At 42.0% G+C, this 24,232-nt stretch overlaps 1 protein-coding gene across 2 annotated transcripts in view; it reads left to right on the top strand.

Annotated features, from left to right (window-relative positions):
• The window catches only part of ADCY2 (adenylate cyclase 2), a 394,262-nt gene that overhangs the window by 262,491 nt on the left and 107,539 nt on the right, over positions 1–24,232 (top strand). For both annotated transcript variants that reach the window (XM_032415329.1, XM_032415327.1), the window contains exons 5-7: positions 11,258–11,406; positions 17,658–17,769; positions 22,557–22,684. In XM_032415329.1, the coding sequence (XP_032271220.1) occupies positions 11,258–11,406; positions 17,658–17,769; positions 22,557–22,684 (389 nt within the window). The remainder of the gene's footprint in view (positions 1–11,257; positions 11,407–17,657; positions 17,770–22,556; positions 22,685–24,232) is intronic.

Consider the following 24,232-nt stretch of genomic DNA (forward strand, 5'->3'; position numbering starts at 1 on the left):
TGTCTTCCCTCATTGTTCTTCTTTTCTGGAGAAGAGGATGTGTGCAGAAATTGTGGGCACATCTCTTGGTATCAACCGCGTCCTTGCCCAAGATGACAACCCATGTTTGAGGGCAGGCACATTATTTAAAGGGTGTTACCTGCCGGGTTGTGTCTTTGGAGGCTTTTCTCTGGAGCCTGGCATCAGGGCACTGTATTTTTCAAGACAAATAAGCAGCAATGGGAATGTCGACTTCAGCGCTAGGGAGTCCTTGGGTCCCCTCTCCATGCCATCTACTCGTCTCTGTATGCACAGCAGAAAAAAAGGAAGTGCCTGGTTCAGGATCCAATCATGGGTCCATAAGAGAAATGTCAAGCAGTTGCTTCCAGAATATTCAGCTCCCTCCCTTTTCAAAGACAACCTTTGATATCAGCTGCGATTTGTTCTATGCCCCAGCATTGTCTGGGGGGTGCTTCTGGTGGGGGGAGGTTCGGACTGGGTGGGTGGGAAGAGGCTGAGGGCTGTTGATGGTGTAGGAGACTGATGGGGCTCACCCCAAAAGCGATTTTGCTCTGGGGTTCAAGTCTCCACATTCAGCCTTTGGAAAAAGGTCCATTCACCCCCCCAAAGATAAAGGGGAATTAGCCACAACTCGAGAAACTGCCATGGGGAGCAGCCCCCTCCCTGTCACTAGCCGAAGCTGTTATTTATTCATCTGCCCATTTATGGGTTGTCCTTTCTCTTGGGGTACAGTTTAGGAGACCAGTTAAGAAGAGCTCTAACCATGGACTACAGCTCTGTGGGTTCAAGTCCTGACTCCACCATCTGTTTGGCCTTCAGTTTCCTCTTTGTAGAAATGGGCAAAAGAAGACTTGCTCACTGATTAGGTTTTGGGGAGCATTAAGTGAGATGATGCTTACAAAGCACTCAGAACGGGAACCGGTATGTGGAAGGTAGCCAATAAATATTTGTTGAGTGCGGAAAAGAATCGGGAATTAAGAGCACAGCATCCGCATTCAAGTTGAGCAGCTCAGTAATTTCCTCGGAAGACAAGGAGGAAGTTCATGTCCATGGTGTTCCACATGTTGTTCTTCGATCAACAATTCTGAGTGCCCCAAATGTGACTTGAGAGACCTTTTTTGAGGCAAATCTTGGTCGCAGCCTTGAAGGCACTGAGTCTTCCCTCCAAAGCTCTGTGCGCCCCCGGCAGCCAGCCTCGTCTCTCACACCCCCTTACAGGCTCATCTGGGTTCATAAATCCGAGCATCCGGGCTCAGGCAGAGCAGGCCGCTCCACACTAGGATCCCCTCTGCCAAGGGATTAAGCAGAGTGAACCTGCAGGCTCACCTCCGTCAGGCAAGGACCTCGCTCGGCGCCTAGCAGACAGACTGGGGTACTTGTCCTTGTCCCGGCCGATGCTGTGAACGTCCCTGTGAAACCCTGCACTGCCAGCGTCCCTGAGTATGGGGACATGCGGTTGGTTGAGGAAACCCCATAGCTTTTGTATTCAGCCAGGGCACCCCCGATAGGAGAATAGAGACCACAACGCTCTGTGTGCAGGATGACATCTGCCGCCACGAAGAATAGGTAGATTCTGATGACTTCAGCCTTTAGTTAGAAAAACATCTTTTAGACGTGTCATTCCTGTTTTTTATCATGGAAAAAAGAAACACAGATTAGTACTGAAATGTTCCATGCTTTGAAAATCCTGTGCACACAAGGACTGAACGCGTGGGGCAGCGGACATGGCCCTGCGGTGTTATATCTATCTCAAGAGCTAGACTGGGCTGTGGCAGAAATCGACCCCAAGTCAGAGTGGCTGGCAGCAATAATGCCTGCTCACTGGTGTTTGTCCAGTATCAGTGGGCTGCCATTTTGTGCCAGGCATGGGACCCGGGCTTACAGCAGCCATTACCGGGGACACTGCTGGTCCCCAAAGCAGAGGGAAACAAGAACATGGTGAGCCCCATACTGGCTCTTAAAGTTGTGTGTAGAAGGAGCACACATCATGCTGCTCACATTTCACTGGTCAGACTGAGGCCCATGGCCAAGCCTAGAGTGAAGAGGGCAAGGAAACAAAGGGTCAACACCTGTTTCAAAAAAAATAATTCAGCGTACTGCGAGTGTTTCGTGCATAGAACTGCCTTGGGTATCTAGTCGTCTCTAGCGTGTGGGTTCATTGAGGGATTGCATCTGAACATTAAATTATTCCATTTTACTCCTTGCAGTCTTTCCTCAAGTCAATTCCAACAAAACTTCTTTTTATTTCTTGTTATCTTCTTCCATCCACAGTATTATTGGCATCTCCACCTTTCCTTCTTCTCAGGAGAAATCTTCCGGCCACCTGTACATCATGGGGGTTTTTTTTGCCCCCGCACCCCAAAAAGAAAAAAAATCCAGAAGTGTGGTCAGTCTTTACACATTTTCTCCACATTCTTTTCTTCAACCAACTTCACCTGTTTCAGGCTGGATGGTGTTCCTTGCCTGTGGGCAGATGATCTCTGAAAGGCCGATCAGACCAGAATTAACACCACTCTGGAGCACTTTACTATTTTACTTTATGTTGTGTGAGAGTGGAGGTCTGTTTGCATGATGAGACCTCCTTTGGGTGATTCAGCAGCACTGGTGTTGAGTTGTGTTGTGCTCAATCCCACCCTGAGAGGTGCCTATGATCCTCATGGACCCCTCCTGCCATCTTGGTCTGGGCGCTGTGTGCAGTGGCCTGCCCTGCAGGCTGGTCGAGGGAACAGAGCTGTGCCTCTTATCTTAGAACCTCCATATTGTCTACCTGAGGACTGAATATTTCTACCTTATCAGTGATTTTTTTTTTTTTTCTCACCAGAAGCTCTATTTTTGAGAATTGAATTGACAGTGGATTGTAAACAGTTCAAGTCTAGAAGTATCCATTTACCGTCCCCCATGACTATAAACACAGTTTATACTTTGACTTGATGGGCCCTTTTGTTCTCCAACTTCTCTGAACTAGAGAGTCATCACATCAGAGTGATAATTTCATTCTTGTACCATCTATTAACGATGTGTGCTCTAAAAGCGCCTCCATCATCTCATTGAGCTCGAAAATCAGAGCGAGTGGAAAGACTGGTCAGTGAAGTCGGGAGACACAAGTTCTAGTTGGTCTTGACTCCCTGGTGAACACCAACCACCTCACTGTACCCCTCTGAATGAGACCTATACCTAGCTTGCCCCTTATTTTGGTAAAAAATGTTTACATTCAAATGAGATTGACTGTGACCAGGGTTGTAAAATGAGGCAACAATATAAGCATGTAACGAAAGGACTTAGTGTTTTGTAAAAGGAAATGGCGATTCGTCGAGTGCATATTGGTTTTAATTTGCACAAAGCATTCCAGTTTTCCTAGACTGTGGAGTATAAACAGGCAGGCTTTCCCTCTGTACGCCAACATGGGCCATTAATATGGCACACCAGAACTTCTGGCCCTTCTTCATCCTCCTCCCCCTCATTGAAGTCACTCTTCAAGAACTAGCACAGGCTCAGTCTCCTCTTGTCTCCATTGTCAAGATTCCAAGTGGTCCCTCCTTCTTCATTGTCCTTCTGACAGTATTTGCCACCATATTGAGATTTGAGCACTGGGGCTCTTTCCTCTATATGTCACCGATTGCCCAACTCCAAACCACTGAGAAGTAAATTCTGGAAAGGGCCTCCTGTGGTTCCATCAAATTCTAGGAATTCACATGGACATGGAGACCTTCAGCTCCCCTAGCTCAATAGACAAATTTTTTAGACAACCAAACTGGGACTCAAAGGCTGGAGTGATTTGGTTGAGGTGTTCTAGATAGTGGCTGAAAAAGGTTAGGAACCCACGTCCTATTCCATGTTGGTGTGGTTTCTGCTACAAAGTGCTGCTACTCTCTTTCATACGTCCATTTCATGACTGCATTTTTTGTAAAAATCACAAAAAGATGAAACAAGACCTTTAAAATATTAAGAGTATTCAGTGTGTTCTGGTTAATTGATGTGAAACAGGATTTTTAAGGAGGAACCTAAACAAAACAAGCTAAATTTAACAATAGGAAACAGCAACAGTAGCAGTTGTTACTAGAACTTAATTTTGGGGATGTGCTGTTGATGGAGGTTGGTGCCAATGGAGGATGCTTATTTTCTGAGACCAACAGACATGAAGCTGGCTGCAAGAGAAGATATGATCTGGGGAAGGTGTTGACATATCTTTATGTCCCCGGCAGGTGTTTTCCGAGTACGGTGTTCTCAGCATTTGTTCCTGAACGGACACATTGTCCTTTCATATGGCAGGGCAGTATTGAATGACATCATCTGTCTCCTTAGCACCACATGTAACCCTGTGGCTGCTTAGGGATCTGGTGTCTTCCATTCTGATAGCTACTTTCTGTTGGGAGGAGAAACATTTGTAACAATATCCCTTCTGTTCGTTGCATTGGTTTGGCATCCTGATGTAATTGAATTGCCATTTAAAATAACAAAATAGAAATAAGAATTTTGAAAGAGAAAAAAATTTTCCATCTTGCAAAAGGAACATGTCACTGTCTTCCTCTCCTTTGAAAAATTCAGCAGATTTTAATTTTTATTACATGCATGGCTTATTGAAGGCACAAGGCATCACATGCATTATCATATCCTAGCTCAAAATTTAAGTACAAGTCTTCTTTGCTTAAATTGGATTTTCCTATCAACCAAAATAATCTCCAGGCTAGCATAAAAGTAGAAAGTTATAATATGTGCTTTGTTTCATTATATTAGAAACACTTTGGAGCTCAAAATGTCCTACACTTTGATCAACAGTGCATTGAAATTTACTAACTCTGTAGCTCTTCTATGAGGCACAATTTAAAAGAACAAATTCTAGGGAAAAAAATGCTAATGAATAATAATTGGAGGTTTAATAAAAGGATGTGTTGAGATAGACCCCTCAAATCAAGGCCAAGTTGTTTATCAGATAACCTTTGAATAAGCTAGAATTAGTCAGATTTTCTGTCATTACACAGTCTTTTCTAGGAAGAGAAAGAAGTAGTAATGGTATGCATCAGTCAATCTAATGACAACTTGATTTTCCAGAAATCCCCTTAAGGAATTTTTCCAGTGTATTGGAGGGAGAGTGTAGCTAGGTTACAACCCGTATATTAAGCACTTACATTTGTGGGTCACTTTCCGATGATTTGGCAGGGCACAGAGCTACATTAGCAAAAACCTGAAATATTAATGGAAATATTAACCTTGTCAGATTATGAATTGAGTTGAAATTTATCACGTGTGCTATAATATGGGGCTTTTTTTTCCTGCAGAGTATAGCATTTTGTAAAGGAAAAAAAGATAAATTTAAAAGTGTACTGATTTACAGATTTCAGTACAGGCTTTTAGTTGAGGCTCACCCTCTTGCCCAATGCTGTCATCACCAAGAGGACATGTGCAGACCCCAAAGCAAGGACCCCATTCATGAGCTCTAATCCGAAGTTCTGCCTTCCACTACTGGTGCCAGAACAGCATGGTAGTAAGGAAGCCTCATGTTCTTTAATTTGTCTGGTTGGCTGTTACTAAAATCTCAATTCCAGTCTAAATTCACATGGATTCTTGAACACTAAAAAAAGAAAAAAGAAAGAAAATTTTGGCTTATACAGCATATGTATATATATATATATATACACACGCGCGCGCACACACACACACATACACACATCTTGTATTTTTGAAACTACCTATAAAAAGCCAGTCATCCAACTACATTTGAGTCTAAAATAAAGATCATAATTTACATTTGGTCATTAAATGAAGCTATGGGCCTGAAAGAGAATTACTATATTGGATTCTTTTTTTTTTTGTTCATGGACTCTGTCCTTGAAGAAAGGCTAACTTTGGGATTTAGCCTACTTTTATTACAGAATATATGAGGAGGAGAGAAGGGAAAGATCTCAGTTAGATTTACCCCAAGCAGACCCTGAGACAAGGCTCTGGGTGGAGTCACTTAGTTGGAGGGTAGTTACAAGTAGCAGAGTGAGGGAGTGGATGGGGAGGGAGGTAAGCTATTGGAAGGAGCACCGGTGGCATCCGCGGCTCAGTCTTGCTGGAGACCCTCAGTGGGAAATGTGGTGCGTGCTCAGATCTTCCTGCTGAGGGATGTGGGTGCCGGAGCTGGGGTACTTATCCATCAGTTACTCCCTCATTGGTTGAGACCCATGAAACTGTAAGGAATAAGCTGCAGGGAGCCTCCAAGGACGGCAGAGGGAACATGGACAGGACAGCACCGGCCACAAGAAGCATGACTAGAAGTGAGTGTAAACAGTGGGAAAGGCTACTGATTGTTTTAAACCCTACAGAAGACTGCACAGAATCCAGGCACACACACAGGTAGTCATCGTAAGATAATAGAGCAGAACGCGATAAACTGAGGATTATGGCCCGGTGAATTTTATTTTTTCACGGCCCTTGACTCATCCATCACCATCAGAAAGAATACAAACTTGGTTTTAATCAAATTAAGCCAATAACCAGACCTGTCTGTAGACACACACAGATTCCACTAGGATTTCTAAAAAGATAGCCTAGGTCCAGATTTATAATCTGTTACATGGTATATGCTAACATTCCTTGTTACTGTTTCAGGAGTTCACAAATTCATAGCTCGTGTCTACTTGCTTTGATGATGACAGAGGTTTGGTGGCATCTCAGAGCACTATACCTCCCTTGGCTCCCGTCCAGGGCTGTTCTATTCACATCTGAGAGTATGAGCAGATAGGCCTCCTGATTATTGTTGATGGCAATTTCACACATTCCTCACTAGATTTCCCCTATTTGTTGAAATAGATTGTTAACATAATGACTCCTTTATAACATTTTGGTCTTATACCCAACTATCCAATACATCAATCAATAAACAGAAAGTGACCATCGCACACAGTGTTCCTTAGTATGTATAGTGTGCTCAGACCCTGTGGAAATGGGTTTAAGTAAGTGTTGCCGTAGTGGAACTCAGTCCCAAACTTTAAGGGACAAAGTCTGTCTATCTTAAATACTTCCTTGGATATATCATGTGTTTTATGACTTCTAGACTTTTCAGATGTCTAACCATCCTATTGGATACAAAGGCCAGCACACGGAAGAATTCAAGATAAGAAGCAAATTTATGTATTTGGGGGATGGGTAGCAAAAGATGAATAGATGATGAGTCTTGATATCAAGATTTCAAAAGGGTTTGTCATTTATTTAAAACATAAATCCCTTAAATAAAATCTTTAAAAAAAAGGTGGGGGGGAGGCACCTGGGTGACTCAGTCATTAAGCGTCTGCCTTTGGCTCAGGTCATGGTCCCAGGGTCCTGGGATTGAGCCCCGCATCGGGCTCCCTGCTCCGTGGGAAGCCTGCTTCTCCCTCTTCCACTCCCCCTGCTTGCGTTCCCTCTCTCGCTGTGTCTCTCTCTGTCAAATAAATAAATAAAATCTTTAAAAAAAAAAAAAAACCATAAATCCCATTATCTTTCCACATGGGTTCTTAGATCGGAGAGAGAACAGACTTGTATCACCACCAGGCCATCAAACAAATAAACCAACCTCTCAATTTGTGCATAACAAGGACACAGACTTCTTTTCAAGTTTTAAATTTGAACGTCTATTTTCACGTCATTAGTAGTTTCTTGGTATTCTGAATTCCAGATGGGTCCATTTTTCTGGGGCTACCTGTTTCTTTACTAAACCCAAATATTACTTGCTTTTTTATTCCATTATTGAATTCAGTATTTTCCATCCTCCTGGTGTTGCTTATCCTGGCCCCTGGCTGCCTGCTGAGACGTCTCACGCAGTCAGGCATATTTTCTACTCTTTCAGCATTTTGCTTAAGTCCAAAATTTGAACTCACCTCCTCACTTTAAACTAACATGATGCTGCTATATTGTGAGAGATCATTAGTGAAAGTTGGGGAATAACAGAAGGGAATTTGAGCTTAGGATCAGAATAAAATCAGAATGTAATTTCAAGTGGTTACCAATGTTCGCCAGCCATTTCCCAACATGGGGGAACTTGGAATGTGCTCTTTCTCCGTAGGTGCAGCCTGTTGATAGGAAACTGGGGTCTCTCCTCCCTCTGCATGAGTCTTTCACTCTTTCCCTCCATTCCCTGGGCCCATAACCACAGTGTGATAGTCTTCCAGAGAGGAAAACCCAAAGTAATCACTACCTTTATTTTGCAGAATAGTCAAGTTTTCCTTTGTGTGAACACCACGGGTGTGGATTGTGCCTAGGCCTGCTATTTGTGATCAAGAAGGTCATTAATATGACTTTAAAACATGAGCACTGTCTACCCAGGTCCCCAGGTCCCCACCCTGGTCACCACTGACAGTGAACAGAAACTTTGAAATTAGATTTGTCTTTGATGTGTCCCAGATAAAATGCATAGTAGGTCACTCATTCATTCAACAAATAACTATAGAGCAAATATTCTTTTCCAGGAATTCCTCCAGGAGTTGAGCAATAAAGCAATGCACAAGGCCCCCCTTCCTTTTATATCACCAGTTTCTGTGAGTGAGAGGAACCACATTTGAAGATGTATGTCCAATGTCCATAGCAAAAACTATTATTTACTCCTCTCAAAAAAAAAATTTCTAAAAAAAAAAATTCTAGAAAATATGTGGACTTGTCCATCCTTTCCCTGAAGACTGAAATATCTACAAAGTCTATTTTATATTAATTTAGCTACACCAGCTTTCTTTTCGTTAAGGTTTTCATAATTTACCTTTTTTGGTATCTTATTTTCTGTATTCTTATATTTAAGATGTGCTTATTGTGAGTAGAGTTACATTTTATCTTTTTAAAAATCTAATCTGACAGTATTAGTCAAGTAATTGGAGTATTTAGTTCATTTACACTTAATGTAATTTCTGATATAATAGGCCAATAGTAGCCATTTTATAACTTATTCTCAGCTTGTTTCACCTGTTTTAAGTTTTCTTTGACTCTTCATTATGACTATTTTGGATTAATAAGAATTCCTATCTTATTTTTATTGCTAGTCATATATCCTTTCATTCTTTGTTGCTAATGTAGAAATTATATCCATTCTTGACTTACTGCATTCTACTATAAATTACTACCTTTGCCACTTCCCATATAATCCTAGGACCTCAGAACATTTTAACTCCATTTACTCTCACTTCATTTTTTGTGTTAATGCCATTGTAGATTTAATTTCTGTTATATTTTAGATCACCCAGGACACTATCCTCATTATTTTATACAAATTAATATTAATTTATATTTTCTCAGATGTATATATGGACATTTAAATTATTAAATACTTTTGGTTTTTCCATTTCTTCATTTTAATTAAATGGAAACTTCAAGGGGAATTTAACAAAAGTAAGAACATAATTATTAAATAAGAAGTGTCTTCTTAATCTCTTAAGTACCAACAAAATTCCCTTTGTCATATCAGTATCAGCACTTACGTTATGACGACTGTTAGCACCTTGCCATCTACCCAACTGCCTCTTTTTGCAAAGAGGTTGGTGATAGTACTAATCAAATAGGGGTGTTGTTTTGACTCATTTGTTTCACATGAAAAGCAGGTGCTCCTGGACTATTAGTTTCCCTCCTCTTTTCCCACATCTCAGGCATGTGGCTTCCTTCAAACACCAGCCTGTTCCTCCAGCTTCATCTGATGGCAGGTGTACTGTGTGTGGGCTCCCTGATGGATTATGAACAACATGATATCAGGAATGTTGACTCACTCTTCTTTGCATCTACCATTAGTGCTTATTATGGGGCCTGGCATTTAATGGGCAATGATGGATGTTTTCTGAATGCGTGAATAGATTAATGAATGATGGAACAAATGACCAGCACTCAGTTATGCCAATTCCTGGTGAAACACTCTACCATGCACTGAGATCCCCCCCATAGGTACCCACTCGGTCTCCTATTAGCTTTGCACCTGTTTCTTTCTGCCGGAGCAGGCTGGGGAGGGTCTTTGCATCTTCATCAGGATGCACTCCAGGCCTTCCCTCTCCCTCGGTGGATGTTCCCCGCAGCCACCAAAATGATGTGCCCTGAGGGTTAGCCCAAAGCGATACCAGCCCTGTTAAACCTGGGAGCAAAGACCAGCTTCCCCTCCCCTGTATTCTCTTATCACTTTGTCCGCATAAATGAATGAATGAATGAATGAATAAGAAGGAAAGAAAAAAGAGACAAATATGTGCAACACAGAGAAAATATTTAGTTCAACAAATGTTTTTAATCAACGATGCTCAATGCACAATACCTAAAGAATATGATATTTTCTATAATAAGTTAGTTTTTTAAAGATTTATTTATTTATTAGAGAGAGAGAGAGAGAGCATGAGCAGGAGGGGCAGAGGGAGAGGGAGAGAGACTCTCAAGCAGACCCTGTGCTGAGCACAGAGCCCACCGTGGAGCTCGATCTCACAACGCTGAGAACACAACCTGAAACCAAGAATCAGATGCTTAACCGACCGAGCCACCCAGGCACTGCTACAATAAATTAATGTTTAAAATAACTAAAGATGAGTACAAAGTTTCAAAGATTGCCCTTCTTTGATACTTTTTCTCAAAAAAAAAAATTGCAAATGTCACTCTAACTAAAGTAAGCATATATTAAAATAAGTGTAATGTTACATGCTACTGTTTGCTGTATTTAAAGACCAAAAATACAAGAAAAGCTCATAATTTATCATTTCCATGTGTCCCACCTGTAGTCTCTTATACCAGACATTTTACAGATGCTATTCCTGACTCTGTCTTTGTAACAGTTTAGAATCACTAAAGGGGATTTGGGGGGTCATCACAGGAAATGAAATACTTGAAAATATTTGACTATCTTACTTAGGATGTGCGGAATATTTGTTGACTTTCTGAAATGCAATAAAGCTTGTACTTTATCTCCCAAATGAACAGGCAGGCGAAAATGAGTGTTTTCTATCTTCGACTGACCATAGGTTTCTGGCATTTTTATATCATTTCGGCTTTACTGCTTTAAAATCAGAGTAGATAAGTAGTATCCTTGGAGGAAATATCTTTGCTTACCTTTATTCTCCACTCTGAAGAACACTTACTTAGAACTCCATAAATAATAAATAATATAACACATGCTGACCTTAGAAATTTTGAATTCTTTTTCAACATGTCCTTCTACACTCCATATTTTAACTTGTTGGAAGAGTCCTCCACTTGGACCCTCTGCAGATCCGTGATGCTTTCAGAGATGACTTGGATGTTACCGTAATGATTTGAAATGTTTTGGTCTTCCTCCCACACCCTGTTCCAGGAGCGGCTTCTGCTCTCCCTGCTGCCGGCTCACATAGCCATGGAAATGAAAGCCGAGATCATCCAGAGGCTGCAGGGCCCCAAAGCCGGCCAGATGGAAAACACAAACAACTTTCACAACCTGTATGTCAAGCGACACACCAACGTGAGGTATGCTGCTCTGTTCTTGTTCCTCAGCAAGTCCGGGGAGCGGCTCGCCAGCCTAGGGACCTTTGTAACTGGGAGCTCACACCTCCCAAAATCCTATCTCCTCTGAAACTGTGAATGGAGTCCCCACTCCACCCCACCTCCCGCTGTCTCTCATGGCCTTCACAGGGAGATAAGGAAGTAGAATCTCCTTCACTTTACTGGAGTCTGTTGTCCGTCATGGCGCTGCTTTGTATGGCTGGCCTTCCGTCACAAAGGAGAGAGAGGTGGTTAGTGGGGTCCATTCTCTGGGAAAGCCATGGTCAGGTTTCCTGGCATCCCCAGAGCCCAGGACCCTCGGCTCTGTGGTAAGACTGAAGGTAGGGCCAGTGGGCTCTTGATACAAGACCTGATTCCTCAGGAGGGACTTGGCAGGGCCAGGGCCTCAGTGAAGGGAGCACTTCCTGTCCATCAGGAATGATGGGCTTCTGGGGTGTGGTCAGCCAGTCACCAATATCACAAGGGACTGATGTGCACCTTAATTAATTAATAGTGCAAGTTCCTGCTTTCCAAGTCTGCCATAGTCCTCATCTGCTTCCCAGGGAGCCATTCCTGGAATCACAGGACGTGGAAAACTAACATGTAATGAGCATGAGATTGAGATCCAGAAGGAGAACTATGTAGGGCCTCTTTCTCCCCTAGCTCTCCTCCAGAGTGGAGCTGTGTAGGCCCTCACTTCAGCATGGGGGGCATTTCCTCCCATGCTGCCCATCTCCCAGCTGCAGCAGAACAAGGCCCCTCCAGACCCAGGTGTCTGGTCCCTCACTGTTCTCCAGGACAACCCAAGCTTCATACCACTTCTTTGGGGTTTTTTTCTTACATCCATTCAACTATATTGCAGTAGTGCTTTTTATTCTTGCCAGGTTCTCTCGATAAGTAACTCATGCATCTGACGTCATTCATTCCACCTTGGTATTATTACCCACCCGGTTCAATAGTTCAGGAACAACAACCATAAATATAACTACAATTTGCTGAGCATTGACTACTTGGCCTTTTGCTCTCAAGCTCGGATCCTTTCCAGTGCATGATCCTAGCTTCCAGTCTGGTTGCTGCAAGTCGAGGATTTTTGAAGTTGATTAATAAGAATCAAATTTGACTCCATTTTACCACTACAGTTTAACTGCAATTTAACTAAAGTGCTAAGATACACCTCATTTGGACCCCAGATTTTAAGAAAGGTGTGTAGAGCTAGTGATCAACATGGCCCAAGCACACACAGAGCTAAATGTATAATGACAAATGCAAATTGGGAAAGCAATAATAGAAAAAACTGTATCAGTGAGAACTAAGGAAGCAGTGGATAAATGAAGAATCAGGGGTAAAAAAAAAAAAAAATTAAGTCCCTACTATTTTGAGGGATTAAAAAAATAAATGTATTTCAAGAACATTCGCACCTGCTAAGGAGTAAAATTATTTAAAACATTGGCCTGCCTTCAGGTTTTTAAGCGTTTCACCTAAAGAATTAAAGAAGAAACATTCTCACGGTATCCTACAAGGTGTATTAGACTAGAAATTTCCCATTCCAGCCTTAGCTGTCTGAAAATCAGCAATATCCCTCCTATCTGAGGGAAGAGTTTTAAGTCACAAATGCGGTGTTTAACACATGTAAAGATAAATGCAACCATATCTGAACAGGGTCCCCAAATGTCTTTGAGTTTCTGTGAAATAACCCAGGAACAAAGAGCCTGATGAAAATGGCCGAAGGTACCACCAACCTCAGGCAGGTGATGAAGGCTCCCCGTGCTGTCTGTATTAGCTACCGATTTCTAAGTAACAAAGGACCCCAAAACCTAGTGGCTTCAGACACCAGTAAACATCATCTCACAGTTTCTGTCACAGTTTGAGAGCAGCTTCACCCGGTGGTTCTGGCTTACCGTCTTTGATGCGGATTCAGGCCTGGTGTCCGGGGTACTGCTGCGGGACCTGCCTCCGAGGTGGCTCCTCACGTGGTTTGCAGGAGTCCCTACTGTTGGCTGGAGGCCTCAGGTCAGCATCACTGAGCCTGCTCACAGGTGACTTGAGTGACCTCACAACATGGAAGCTCGCTTCCCCAGATCAAGGGATCCAAGACAGAGCCAGGGGCCAGCTGCAGTTCTTTTATGATCTAGGCTTGCAAATTCATTGCTGTAATTCCTGCAGCATCCTCTTGGTGACACACATCAGCCCCACCCAGTGGAGTGTGGATGATACAAGAGAGTAAGTTCCAGGAGGTATGGGTCTCTCTGGCACCATCTTGGAAGCTGACTACCACACTGTCAAGGCAAAAGATAGGAGAAGCAACTTCAAGCGCCTTCCGAGATCATCTAGAATATATTTGCGGTGTCAAATTAAATTTAAATTCGCAAAGTATAGTTAGGACTCTAAAGTAACTTAAATACCTAACCTTAAAAATGTAAAAGCATACATAAATTGCATGGCATACCAATTATTTTTATAAGAAATAGGAAAACATGACATTTTCATCCTGGACAGGATAAGCAGAAGCAAAGAAGCAGACATGGTAAATGGATATTGCGGAGAGTCCAGTCAATACCTGAGGGGTTTTGAGGGAGTTTTTTGGATGAGAATTATTAGGTTTGTAGACAGTAAAGATCTGTTAACTTTTAGTTCAGCTTTGGCCATTCATTCAAAAAAAATGTTTATTCTCTGTTACTAACATATCCTAGCTCTTTACTGAGGATGGTAATAATGTGAATAATCATTAGGAGGAGAGGAATTTCTAGATGGAAAGGTAGCAGCTATCAGCTGCTTTCCGAACCTTCAGCATCTTCCTCTGAATCCTGCCACTAGGGCTGAAGCATTCACAAACCCATCCCATCTTTGAAAATAACCACAGGTCCCGGAATTCAATGCCACCATCCAATTCTGAAACCTGCCCTTTCTCCCTTTCATAGCCAAGATTCTAGAAAGGTTCCTCACTATCTGACTAGTCTTCCCTGTTTTCTCTCCCTCCTCAAATCCTCACCTTCTGCCATCCACCCCCACCATGTCACAGAACTCATGCTTGCTCAGTTCGCCAACTGCCTTGCTCCCAGATCTGAGTATGACTTAGCCTCTGCATCCTTGTCTCTGACAGCTCAGTATGGTTGGCCAGTTGACGTTGCCCTCCTGCTTAAAGAATTCTCCCTCACTGTAGACTCCATGACATCATACTCCTTTTCTCCTCTTACCATGTCCTTGCCATTTTCTCTTCCCTAAATCTAGCCTCTCTGTAAAGGAGTGTTTTCAGAGCTCTCTCCTAGCTCCTCTCTGTTCTCTCCACTTCTCATTCAGGACTTTAATTACCATCTGTGTGAAGCTAAGGTGCAGAAGTCAGCTGGGGCACCTGGGGGGCTCAGTCAGTTGAGCATCTGACTCTTGATTTCAGCTCAGGTCGTGATCTCATGGGTCATGTGATCGAGCCTCTCATTAGGCTCCATGCTGGGTGTGGAGTCCACTTGAGATTCTCTCTCCCTCTCCCGCTATGTCCACTCACCCTCTCTTTCTCTGTCAAATAAATAAAAAAATCTTCAAAAAAGAAAAAAAAAGGAGGAAAACTCAACCATAGCTTTCCATACTCACTCACCTAATGTATATCTTCCTCTTGGATGCTCCACATACACCACCATCAAACTCAACACAACCAGAGTTGAACTGGCCATCTTCCCCTACAAGCTCATTTTGATTTGTTCAGAGCTAGGTTTGAGCCCCCTTATCAACCAGAAACTGGGTCTTCATCCTTGCTGCCTCCCTCTCCTAGACACACTGCCCACCATATCTAATGTTCATCCAGCATACCTGGTTCATCCTTCCTACATTTCTCCCATATCTGTCCAGTTCTCTCTATTTCACCTGACGATACCATCCACAAGGCTCTGGATGAAAGGGCTATGATTCTAACTGACATGCCTACTCCAGGTTGCTATGGCCTGAATGATCTAGGTCAGGTACCTGGATGATCCCACAGAGTACCCTGCTTCCTCTCCTATAACCGTTTGCACACTGCATCACAATTGTCTGTTTACATTTTGAATCTCCTGGCTGCCAAGTAACTTTTGGACCATCGTAAGACATTTACGGCCAGCCTATCTGGGGGCGCCTTCACCCACTACGAGGTTGGACCACCGGAAGCATGGTGGAGTTTGTCAACAAGAGGTGGGCTCAACCGTCCATTCACACGTTCTCCCTCCCAGTGCTGCCTTGGATCAGACCCTGTCTCTGAGCTTTTTCCTCTTGGGCCAGGCCCAGCTTCTGTGATCCTTGCTGCTGCAGGGTGCTATGGGGGAAATAGGGAAGGTCTGATGGCACCGTCTGAGCAGAATGGAGAGTGTGGAAGCCCCTGCAGCCCTGATTTTCTTGGACCAGAGAGTTTTCCCCCAGCTTTTGTCATCAGCAGAGGACCAAGTCTTTCCTCCAAGGTGAAGCCACAGGCCTTGTGCTTGGCACAGTGAACAGGGTGCGGCCATCAGCAGAGAGCCAACTGTTTTCTGCCTAAGATCAGGCAGGCCAGTGCCACGTTACTTTTTTTATTGTGGCAAAATATATATAACATAACACAGTTTTAACCATTTTTAATTGTCCAGCACAGTGGCGTCAAGCACCTTCCCATTGTTCTGCAACCATCACCACCATCCGTCCCCAGAACTTTCTCTTCATCCCAGACTGGGAGCTCGGTACCCATTCAGCAGCAGCTTCCTTCCCCCACTCCCACCTCTGGCACCCACCCTTCTAGTTCCTGTCTCTAGGGTTTGACTACTCTAGGTATCCCATGTAAGTGGAACCATACAGTATTTGTCCTCTTATGTCTGGCTCGTTTCACTCAGCATCATGTCTTCAAGGTTCATCCATATTGTATCATTTGTCAGAATTCTATTTCTTTTATTTTTTTAATTATTTTTATTAACATATAATGTATTTTTTATTTCAGGTGAATTCCATTTCTTTTAAAGACTGAGTAATATTTCTTTGTAGTTATATACCCTATTTCTTTATCCGTCCCTTAGTGGACATTTGGGTTGTTTCTACCTTTTGATTATCGTGAATAATGGTGCCATGGACATGGGTGTACAAATACCGGTTCGAGTCCCTGCCTCCAGTTCTTTGGGATGTATTCCCAGCAGGGGACTTGGTGGGCCATCTGCTCATCCTGTTTCATTTGTTGAAGAACCACCATACTGTTTCCTAGAGTGGCTGCACCATTTTCCATTCCCACCAGCAATGCACAAGTGTTCCAGTTTCTTCGCACCCTTGACGACACTTGTTGATAATGGCCATCCTAAGGGGTATGAAGCGGCAGTCAGTTTTGTTTCAGGGTATATCTTAAACCATATTATCTGAATCTCCAACTGCTGGCAGGAATTTCAGGCATCTTTGTGAGGCCTTTATACAAATCAGAAGCATGTTGTTGTATGGGAAAGTGATAAAGCACATCCTGGTGCTGTGTTTCCCTATGCTGACCCTTGAAGGTTAACGAAACACAGATGGAACTGGGAGAAATCTGACATCCATCCCACTAGCATGTACATCCCATGGAGGGAAGCTTTTCCAGACTTGTCACCAGCTAATTCCCCCCACACACCCACACATACGCACTTATTATCACTGTGATTGGACATTGCTAGTGTCCTTCCTTATTTGTTTAATGCATCCCCCCAACTACACTCCAAGCTTGAGGGAGATGCACCATGTCTGCTTCATCCTGGCAAGGAATAAGTCATTGAGAACCTTTTGTTAAGTACTCTTTCTTTTAAGAAGGTTGTTATTCTTTCTTCGAATCAGTAAAAATAGAATTTGCTTTTATTATTTGGCTTCCAGTACTTAGGAATTCTTATAATGTAAATGCATGTAACAGTGCAGACAGAAGCATAGTCCATTGATATCTGAGTTATGCCAGCATAGTGAACTCTCAGGACAAATACCACATCAGCCAGGGAGGGAGGGACGGGCTGGCCGTGAGGGAATAAAGGTGATCAGTTAGAATGGACTAGAATGGACAGAGTGCATCACGTGATTTTTTCTTCTCCCATTTTAATTATAAAAATTCGGCATCAAACAAAAAACATATTTAATGGGAAAGTTTGGCAAAATGTTTATGTATTTCCTACCCGGGGGATGACATTTTTCTTGTAAAATACTAATATAAATGTGAAAACAATATAGTCTTTTAAGGGAAAAAGGTATCATTACTTCTTAACAAATACGAGCTTGCAAACGCTGCTCCCTTGTCCGCACAGTATCCTCTACGCCGACATTGTTGGCTTCACCCGGCTGGCCAGTGACTGCTCTCCAGGAGAACTGGTCCACATGCTGAACGAGCTCTTTGGAAAGTTCGACCAAATCGCAAAGGTGAGTAGTAGTGAGTCCCTTCTTCTTTGAGGATTTATAAAATCGTGGCTTCCTTTTTCTCCCGTCCCTTATCAAGTCTTTGTTTTTTCATAGAGCACCATTTAGGACTGGTGTTTATGGATTTGTAGGGTTTATTTGCCATGGGGCTGTGATGAGCCTCATTTCTCGGGGTTGAGAAATGTTGCAGTGTATAATTAGCACAGGTTTGCATCTATTTTTAACATTCCTGCTTATAGAGAGCTCAGCGCACATACAGTAAATACACTCAAGATGGTGAGTTTAAGATGCACATCCCTCTGCACGGTGCTGTTCTAAGTTCCTCTTTTCAGGCATTTCCGTGTCAGGAGTTGGAAACATGATTGCCTGTCATCCAGTTGTAACTATTCATGTATTCAGCATCCTGGGAGAACCCCTAAAGTAGGATGCATGTTTCCCACCCAAGCCCTTTACTAACTCTTGTCTCATTGGTATCCATTGACCCTTTTGCCTCTTAAACAGAAACGTTAAGTTCCGTATTTGCCGTTCCTATGCTCATGGAGAGGAAATGGTGATAGGCGATCCAAAACCATACTAGAACTTGCATATTTACTGGAACCATGAGGGTTGCTGGTGGGAATAGTGATAAAAATTATTTCCTCCCTTGCCAGCCCTTTACTTCCACCTCATAAAGCATTACCGGTCAGCCTCATTCTTTCTTTGAATTATTTCCAACAAAAAATACTTCATTATGCTTATTAAAATGAATTATTTATATATGGAAGAGAGAGTTGGTTCCAAATTTAGTTCCCTGCAAGATTCATCTCACTTTTAAACCATACAGAACATTCCAGGCAAGCCTCTTAGGAATGAATGATGTTCACAGGGTCACTCCTGGGTCAGGCTCCCCAGGAGGTGCCTTAGGCTGCCTGCCTGACCAGGATGGATCTCATTGGGGATTTTTAAAAAAGCACTTAGAGTATAGCACTGCTTTCTTTTTTTTACCAAACCAAAGGAAGAGGTTGAGTTTTTTGGGTGCTCATTTTTAGAAAAAGATGATTTAAACTTAAATAATGTCTTAAAAGTTTGAATTAATAAAAGGTCATTTTTGTCACATTAGGAGGAAACATCCCAATCTTGGCGGGTGACAGCATAGCTCCAATATCAACGTGGCCTTCTCCCTCTGTGCAAGTCTCAGTGTCTGAATGTCCCCTTTTTATGAAGACACCAGTCATATGGGATTGGTGACCCACCCTACTCCTGCATGACCTCATCTTAACTAATTATACCTGCAATGAGGTCAAGTTCATATTGGTGTTAGGTACACCAGGTGTTAGGACTTCAGTATATGAATTTGGGGAAGACAAAATCCATTGCTCATAACAGAAATACTTAGTGTGACCTTCTGTTCCTCTCTGATGGTTTGAACAACAGAATGTCCAGGCAGTATCAGATTATAGCCTAGGATGGCTTGGTCCATCCATTGCTGGTCACAGAGGGAGCATGTTTTGGGAACTAGTTTATGCCTCAGGTTTAAATAACAGGGAGGTGGACAGCATCATAAGCAAAGAGATAACTCAGCCAATTGAGTAAATTCTACATAAAGCACATAACCAAGCTAAGGAACCCAAAAGCATTCACTTATTTTTTAATCTTTTAAACCAGTTTATTGAGGTATAATTGACATATGAAAAACTGTACATATTTAATATATAAAATGTAATGAGCTTGAGGATAAGCATACACCTGGGAAGCCATCACCACAATCTGTGCAATAAACATATCCACCACATACAAGTGTCCCTCTTGCCCTCTTTATTTATTATTAATGATGATGATGATGATGTGACTAAAACACTTGACATCAGCTCTGTCTTCTTAGCACATTCTGAAGTATACAGTACAGGATTAACTATAGACAATGTTACACAGTAGAACTCTAGGACTTACTCATCTTACATAACTAAAACTGTGTGCCCTCTGGCCCATACCCCCCATTTTCCCCTCCCCTCAGGCCCAGCAACCACCAGTGTACTCTGCTTCTATGAATTTTACTATTCTAGATTCCCCATCTAAGTGAGATCATGCAGTATCTATCCTCTGGATGTCCTGAATAAAGTCAGGCTAATTTCACTTAGCAAACCAAGTTCGACAGCACATTTAAAGGACCGTACATAATGACCGTCTGGGATTTATTTCTAGGATGCAAGGATGGTTCAACACACAAGTCACTCAACATGATAGACCACATTAGCAGAATGAAGGGTAGAAATTACATGATCAGTAGATGCAGAGAAAGCATTTGGTGAAATTAAACACCCTTCCATGATAAAAACTCTTAACTGATAACTTACAGAAGAAACTTACCTCGACAAAATAAAGCCATATGTGAAAAGCCCATAGCTAACATTATATTTGATGGAGGAAAACTGACAGCTTTGTCCCTAAGATTGGGAACACAGCAAGGATGCCTGCCCCCACCACTTCTGTTCAACATAATCCTGGAAGTCCTAGCCAGAACAGTTAGGCAAGCAAAAGAAATAAAAGCCATCCAAATCAGAAAAGAAGTAAAATTATCTCTGTTTGCAGATTACATGACCTTGTGTGAAGAAAACCCTTAAATGTACACAAAATCTATTAGAAGTAATAGACAGGGCTGGGGTGCCTTGATGACTCAGTTAGTTGGGTGTCGATTCCGATTTCAGCTCAGGTCACAATGTCAGGGCTGTGAGATCGAGCCCTGTGTCTGGCTTGGCACTCAGCTGGGAGTCTGCTTCTCTCCTTCTCCCTCCCACTGCTCCTCTCTCCACTCATGTGCACACACACACTCTCTCTCTCTCTCTCAAATAAATAAGTCTTAAAAAAAAAAAGAACTAATAGATGAATTCAGTAAAGTTGCAGGATACAAAATCAATGTACAAAAACCAGTTGCATTTCTTTATACTAGTAGTGAAGTATCTGAGAAGGAAATCAAGAAAACAATCCTATTTACATTATCATGAAAAAGAATAAAATACTTAGGAATAAACTTAACCAAGTAGATGGATGACTTCTACTCAGAAAACTGTAAAGCATGGATGAAAGAAATCTAAAAAGACACAAATAAATAGAAAGACATCCCATGTTCATGAGTTGGAAGAACTAATATTGCTAAAATGTCCGTAATACCCAAAGCATCTACACAGTCAATGCAATTCCTATCAAAATCTCCATGGCATCTTTTCCAGAAACAGAAAAGACAATCTAAAATTCATACAGAACCACAGGACACCCCAAATAGCCAAAGCAGTTTTAAGCAAGAACAAAGCTGGGGGCATCACACTCCCTGATTTCAAAATGAATTACGAAGCTACAGAATCAAAACAGTATGAGACTGGCATTAAAAACAGACACACAGACCAATGGAACAGAACCAAGGGCCCAGAAATAAACCCATGCATATATGTATATGGTCACCTGATCTTTGATAAGTTTGCCAAGAATTCACTTTTGTTAATCTTAGTGTGTTCTAGATTCAGAATATCTATTTAGGAAGTATGGGATGGAAGCCCTATTAGTATGTAATTGTTTGCCTTTTTACTTACGAGATTTTTAATTAGGAATTACTAAGCAAATCGTCTGTGGCACCATAAATAAGTGTGAAAAAGTGCCCCAGCTTGTGCACTCTCTATCACACAGGGAATGAAATATGCAAGGTCTTCAACAAACCTAACACGCACTTAAGAACAAGAAAATCTTATGTTCGGGGCGCCTGGGTGGCTCAGTCGTTAAGCGTCTGCCTTCGGCTCAGGTCATGATCCCAGGGTCCTGGGATCGAGCCCCGCATCAGGCTCCTTGCTCAGCGGGAAGCCGGCTTCTCCCTCTCCCACTCTCCCTTCTTGTGTTCCCCCTCTCGCTGTGTCTCTCTCTGTCAAATAAATAAATAAAATCTTTAAAAAAAAAAAAAAGAAAATCTTATGTTCATTTTATTATTTCAGATTTGTTCAGTTTATGTATAAGCCTGCATTAGTGTTAAGAACGATAAGATCTGTGTTTGGCACATCTTCGTGTTTTTTTGATTCTTTGTCTTTTGTCTTTTTTCCTTTTCTTTTTTTTTCCTTAGTGACGAGTCTATAAAGTAACTAGAAAAGTTAGAAGTGCGTGTAGGATTAATGCATATGAATGAAGCTAATCTCGATATCATAATATAAAAACAACCCAGCCAAGAAAAATAATGAGTCCCACTTCATATTAAAACAGTTTAACCTAAGGTCAGAATTAAGTTTTAAATCACTTGGCAATGTTGAATGGTGGCTTATTGTATTATGGAGATGTTTTTCAGAAGCTATGTTCTCAGGTAAGAATCTGCCTCAGCTTTAAAATAAATGAAGAAAACTAGGAGCATAGTAGGGGATGACATACAATTCTAATTCCAGTCAAGTTCTGATCGTCATTCACTGTCCTGGAAGATTCTCCTCTGCATGGCAGATCTCATTTCGCCATCAGTGCTTGGGATATTTGGGCTGGAGAGAATGATCCTGTCATTATACTACTCTGCTACTGTTAAGAGTAAATCATTCCAGAACATTCTCTCTGCTTTCCTTTCCTTCCGCTTTTCCTGATTCTTCCTGCTTTGGCAAATAGGCGTATGGGTGAGGGTGGTTCATTCTTGTTGGGTCATGAAGGGAAGCCCAACCAGGGCTCATTTCTGTCCCCACAAACCCTAGGTCACTGCGATGCTATCAGTAGAACTAGCATTTGATGATATTCAGAAAATCTAAACCACTGTATGAGTGCTGAGTGTAACTGAATGCTGTGATTTCTTCTTCCAGGAGAATGAATGCATGAGAATAAAAATTTTGGGAGACTGCTACTACTGTGTGTCCGGACTCCCTATATCTCTCCCGAACCATGCCAAGAATTGTGTGAAAATGGGGCTGGACATGTGTGAAGCCATAAAGTAAGTGTAAGGCTTAGTAGGATCCTTTTTAACTGCTTAAGAATCTCAAGTTCTAATACTCACTCAGAACTGTTTCTGTGTTTCTGTCTACTGGGATTAAAAACATTATTGAGCCTTTAAATAGAAGTGTGCAGAGACCCAGCTATTGGCATGTGAGTAACTCAGTCCAAAGTAAGACTTCTGGAAGTGTTTTGTATTGTTATGACTAGCCTTGGATTACAGCAACACCGAGGTAGAAATCTACGGGCAAGGAGAAGTTTGGGTTATTTCCAAAGTGATTTTTTTTTTCATTTAAATATCTTCTCTAGTCTTAAGGAAAAAGGTCTGTGCTTTTACCATCTAACAGTTTCTTTTTTTTTTTTTTTTAAGTTTTTACTTAAATTCCAATTAGTTAACATACAGTATATTAGTTTCAGATGTACAATTTAGCGATTCAACACTTCCATACAAACAATTTCTGACAAACAATATGGCTACACTCAAGTTGTCAGGGAGAAGGTAGTTTTCACCACCAGATTGCAATTCATATGAAATTCCAAAATTACTGCATCTCGTCAAAAATTCTCAGCTCTATAAATTTAGTTTCAGTTTGTATACGTAGAGTATGTTTTCTGTATTGTATTTATAGTTTCTTTTATCATAATTCTGGAGAAGCTATACTTATGTCGAATAATGTTACAGTTGACGAGTACTAGATAAAAGTGTAAAGTACAAAATTAATTTTTGTTACCAGTGCCATAATGTAGTTCTTCAGTAATGCCCGTGGTAGAAGCCAGAATATTCTTATAAATGGTAAAAGCTCTTGTTGGTTGATTATATGACTGAAAGATTTTAGTGTATTGGGGTTTTTGATTGCCTATTTTAGTCAAGTGATTTTACCCTATCCTGCACACATTTTCGGTCTGAACAGGACAGGAATTATGTGGTTGGTGCCCTGTTTCCTTGTCTCAGTGGTAGAGTAAATGGGGCTCTCAGTGGGAAGGCAGCGAGCCCAGCTGTCACGGGCTTAGCCACCGTGTATGTGGGTCACACAGTGAAGTGAACTAAAAAGATTTGTGGGTGGCTTTCCCAGGGCTGTCCAGGGATAAACAGCGAAGCCCACACTGCCTCCAGTAAGTGTGGGAGATCTCAGTGGTCCAGGGCCTCTAGGTCGGCAGTGGTGACCACAGACCACTGTGGACAGATCAGCTTGGGAGGCAAGTGAATTAAGTGGAATTGAAGAAAGAGCAGAGATGGGAAGGTTAGTCAGTGTGGTCTCCGCTTCCCACATGAAATACATTGTGTGCAAATCACCTTGTCCCCCTGCTTCTTCCCCAAAGTAACTCATTTGTCTTCTCGGACATGAAAAATATTTTTACTTTGTTTCAGAAGTAATTAACTATTTCCCACTCTGGGTCCAGATGGTGTAAGTGAATTTAATCAGTAAAACTAATTGGTTTTCTCAAATGTATTACCTGCCCCCGGAGGCACTCTTGGTGTGGGTTTCCAGCATGGGATGAAAGGGGTTCTGGTGGGAGAAAGGGCTTTTTTAATGTACTTATTATGCAC

Source organism: Phoca vitulina, unplaced genomic scaffold (assembly GCF_004348235.1).
Source record: "Phoca vitulina isolate PV1807 unplaced genomic scaffold, GSC_HSeal_1.0 scaffold17, whole genome shotgun sequence".
Lineage (NCBI taxonomy): Eukaryota > Metazoa > Chordata > Mammalia > Carnivora > Phocidae > Phoca > Phoca vitulina.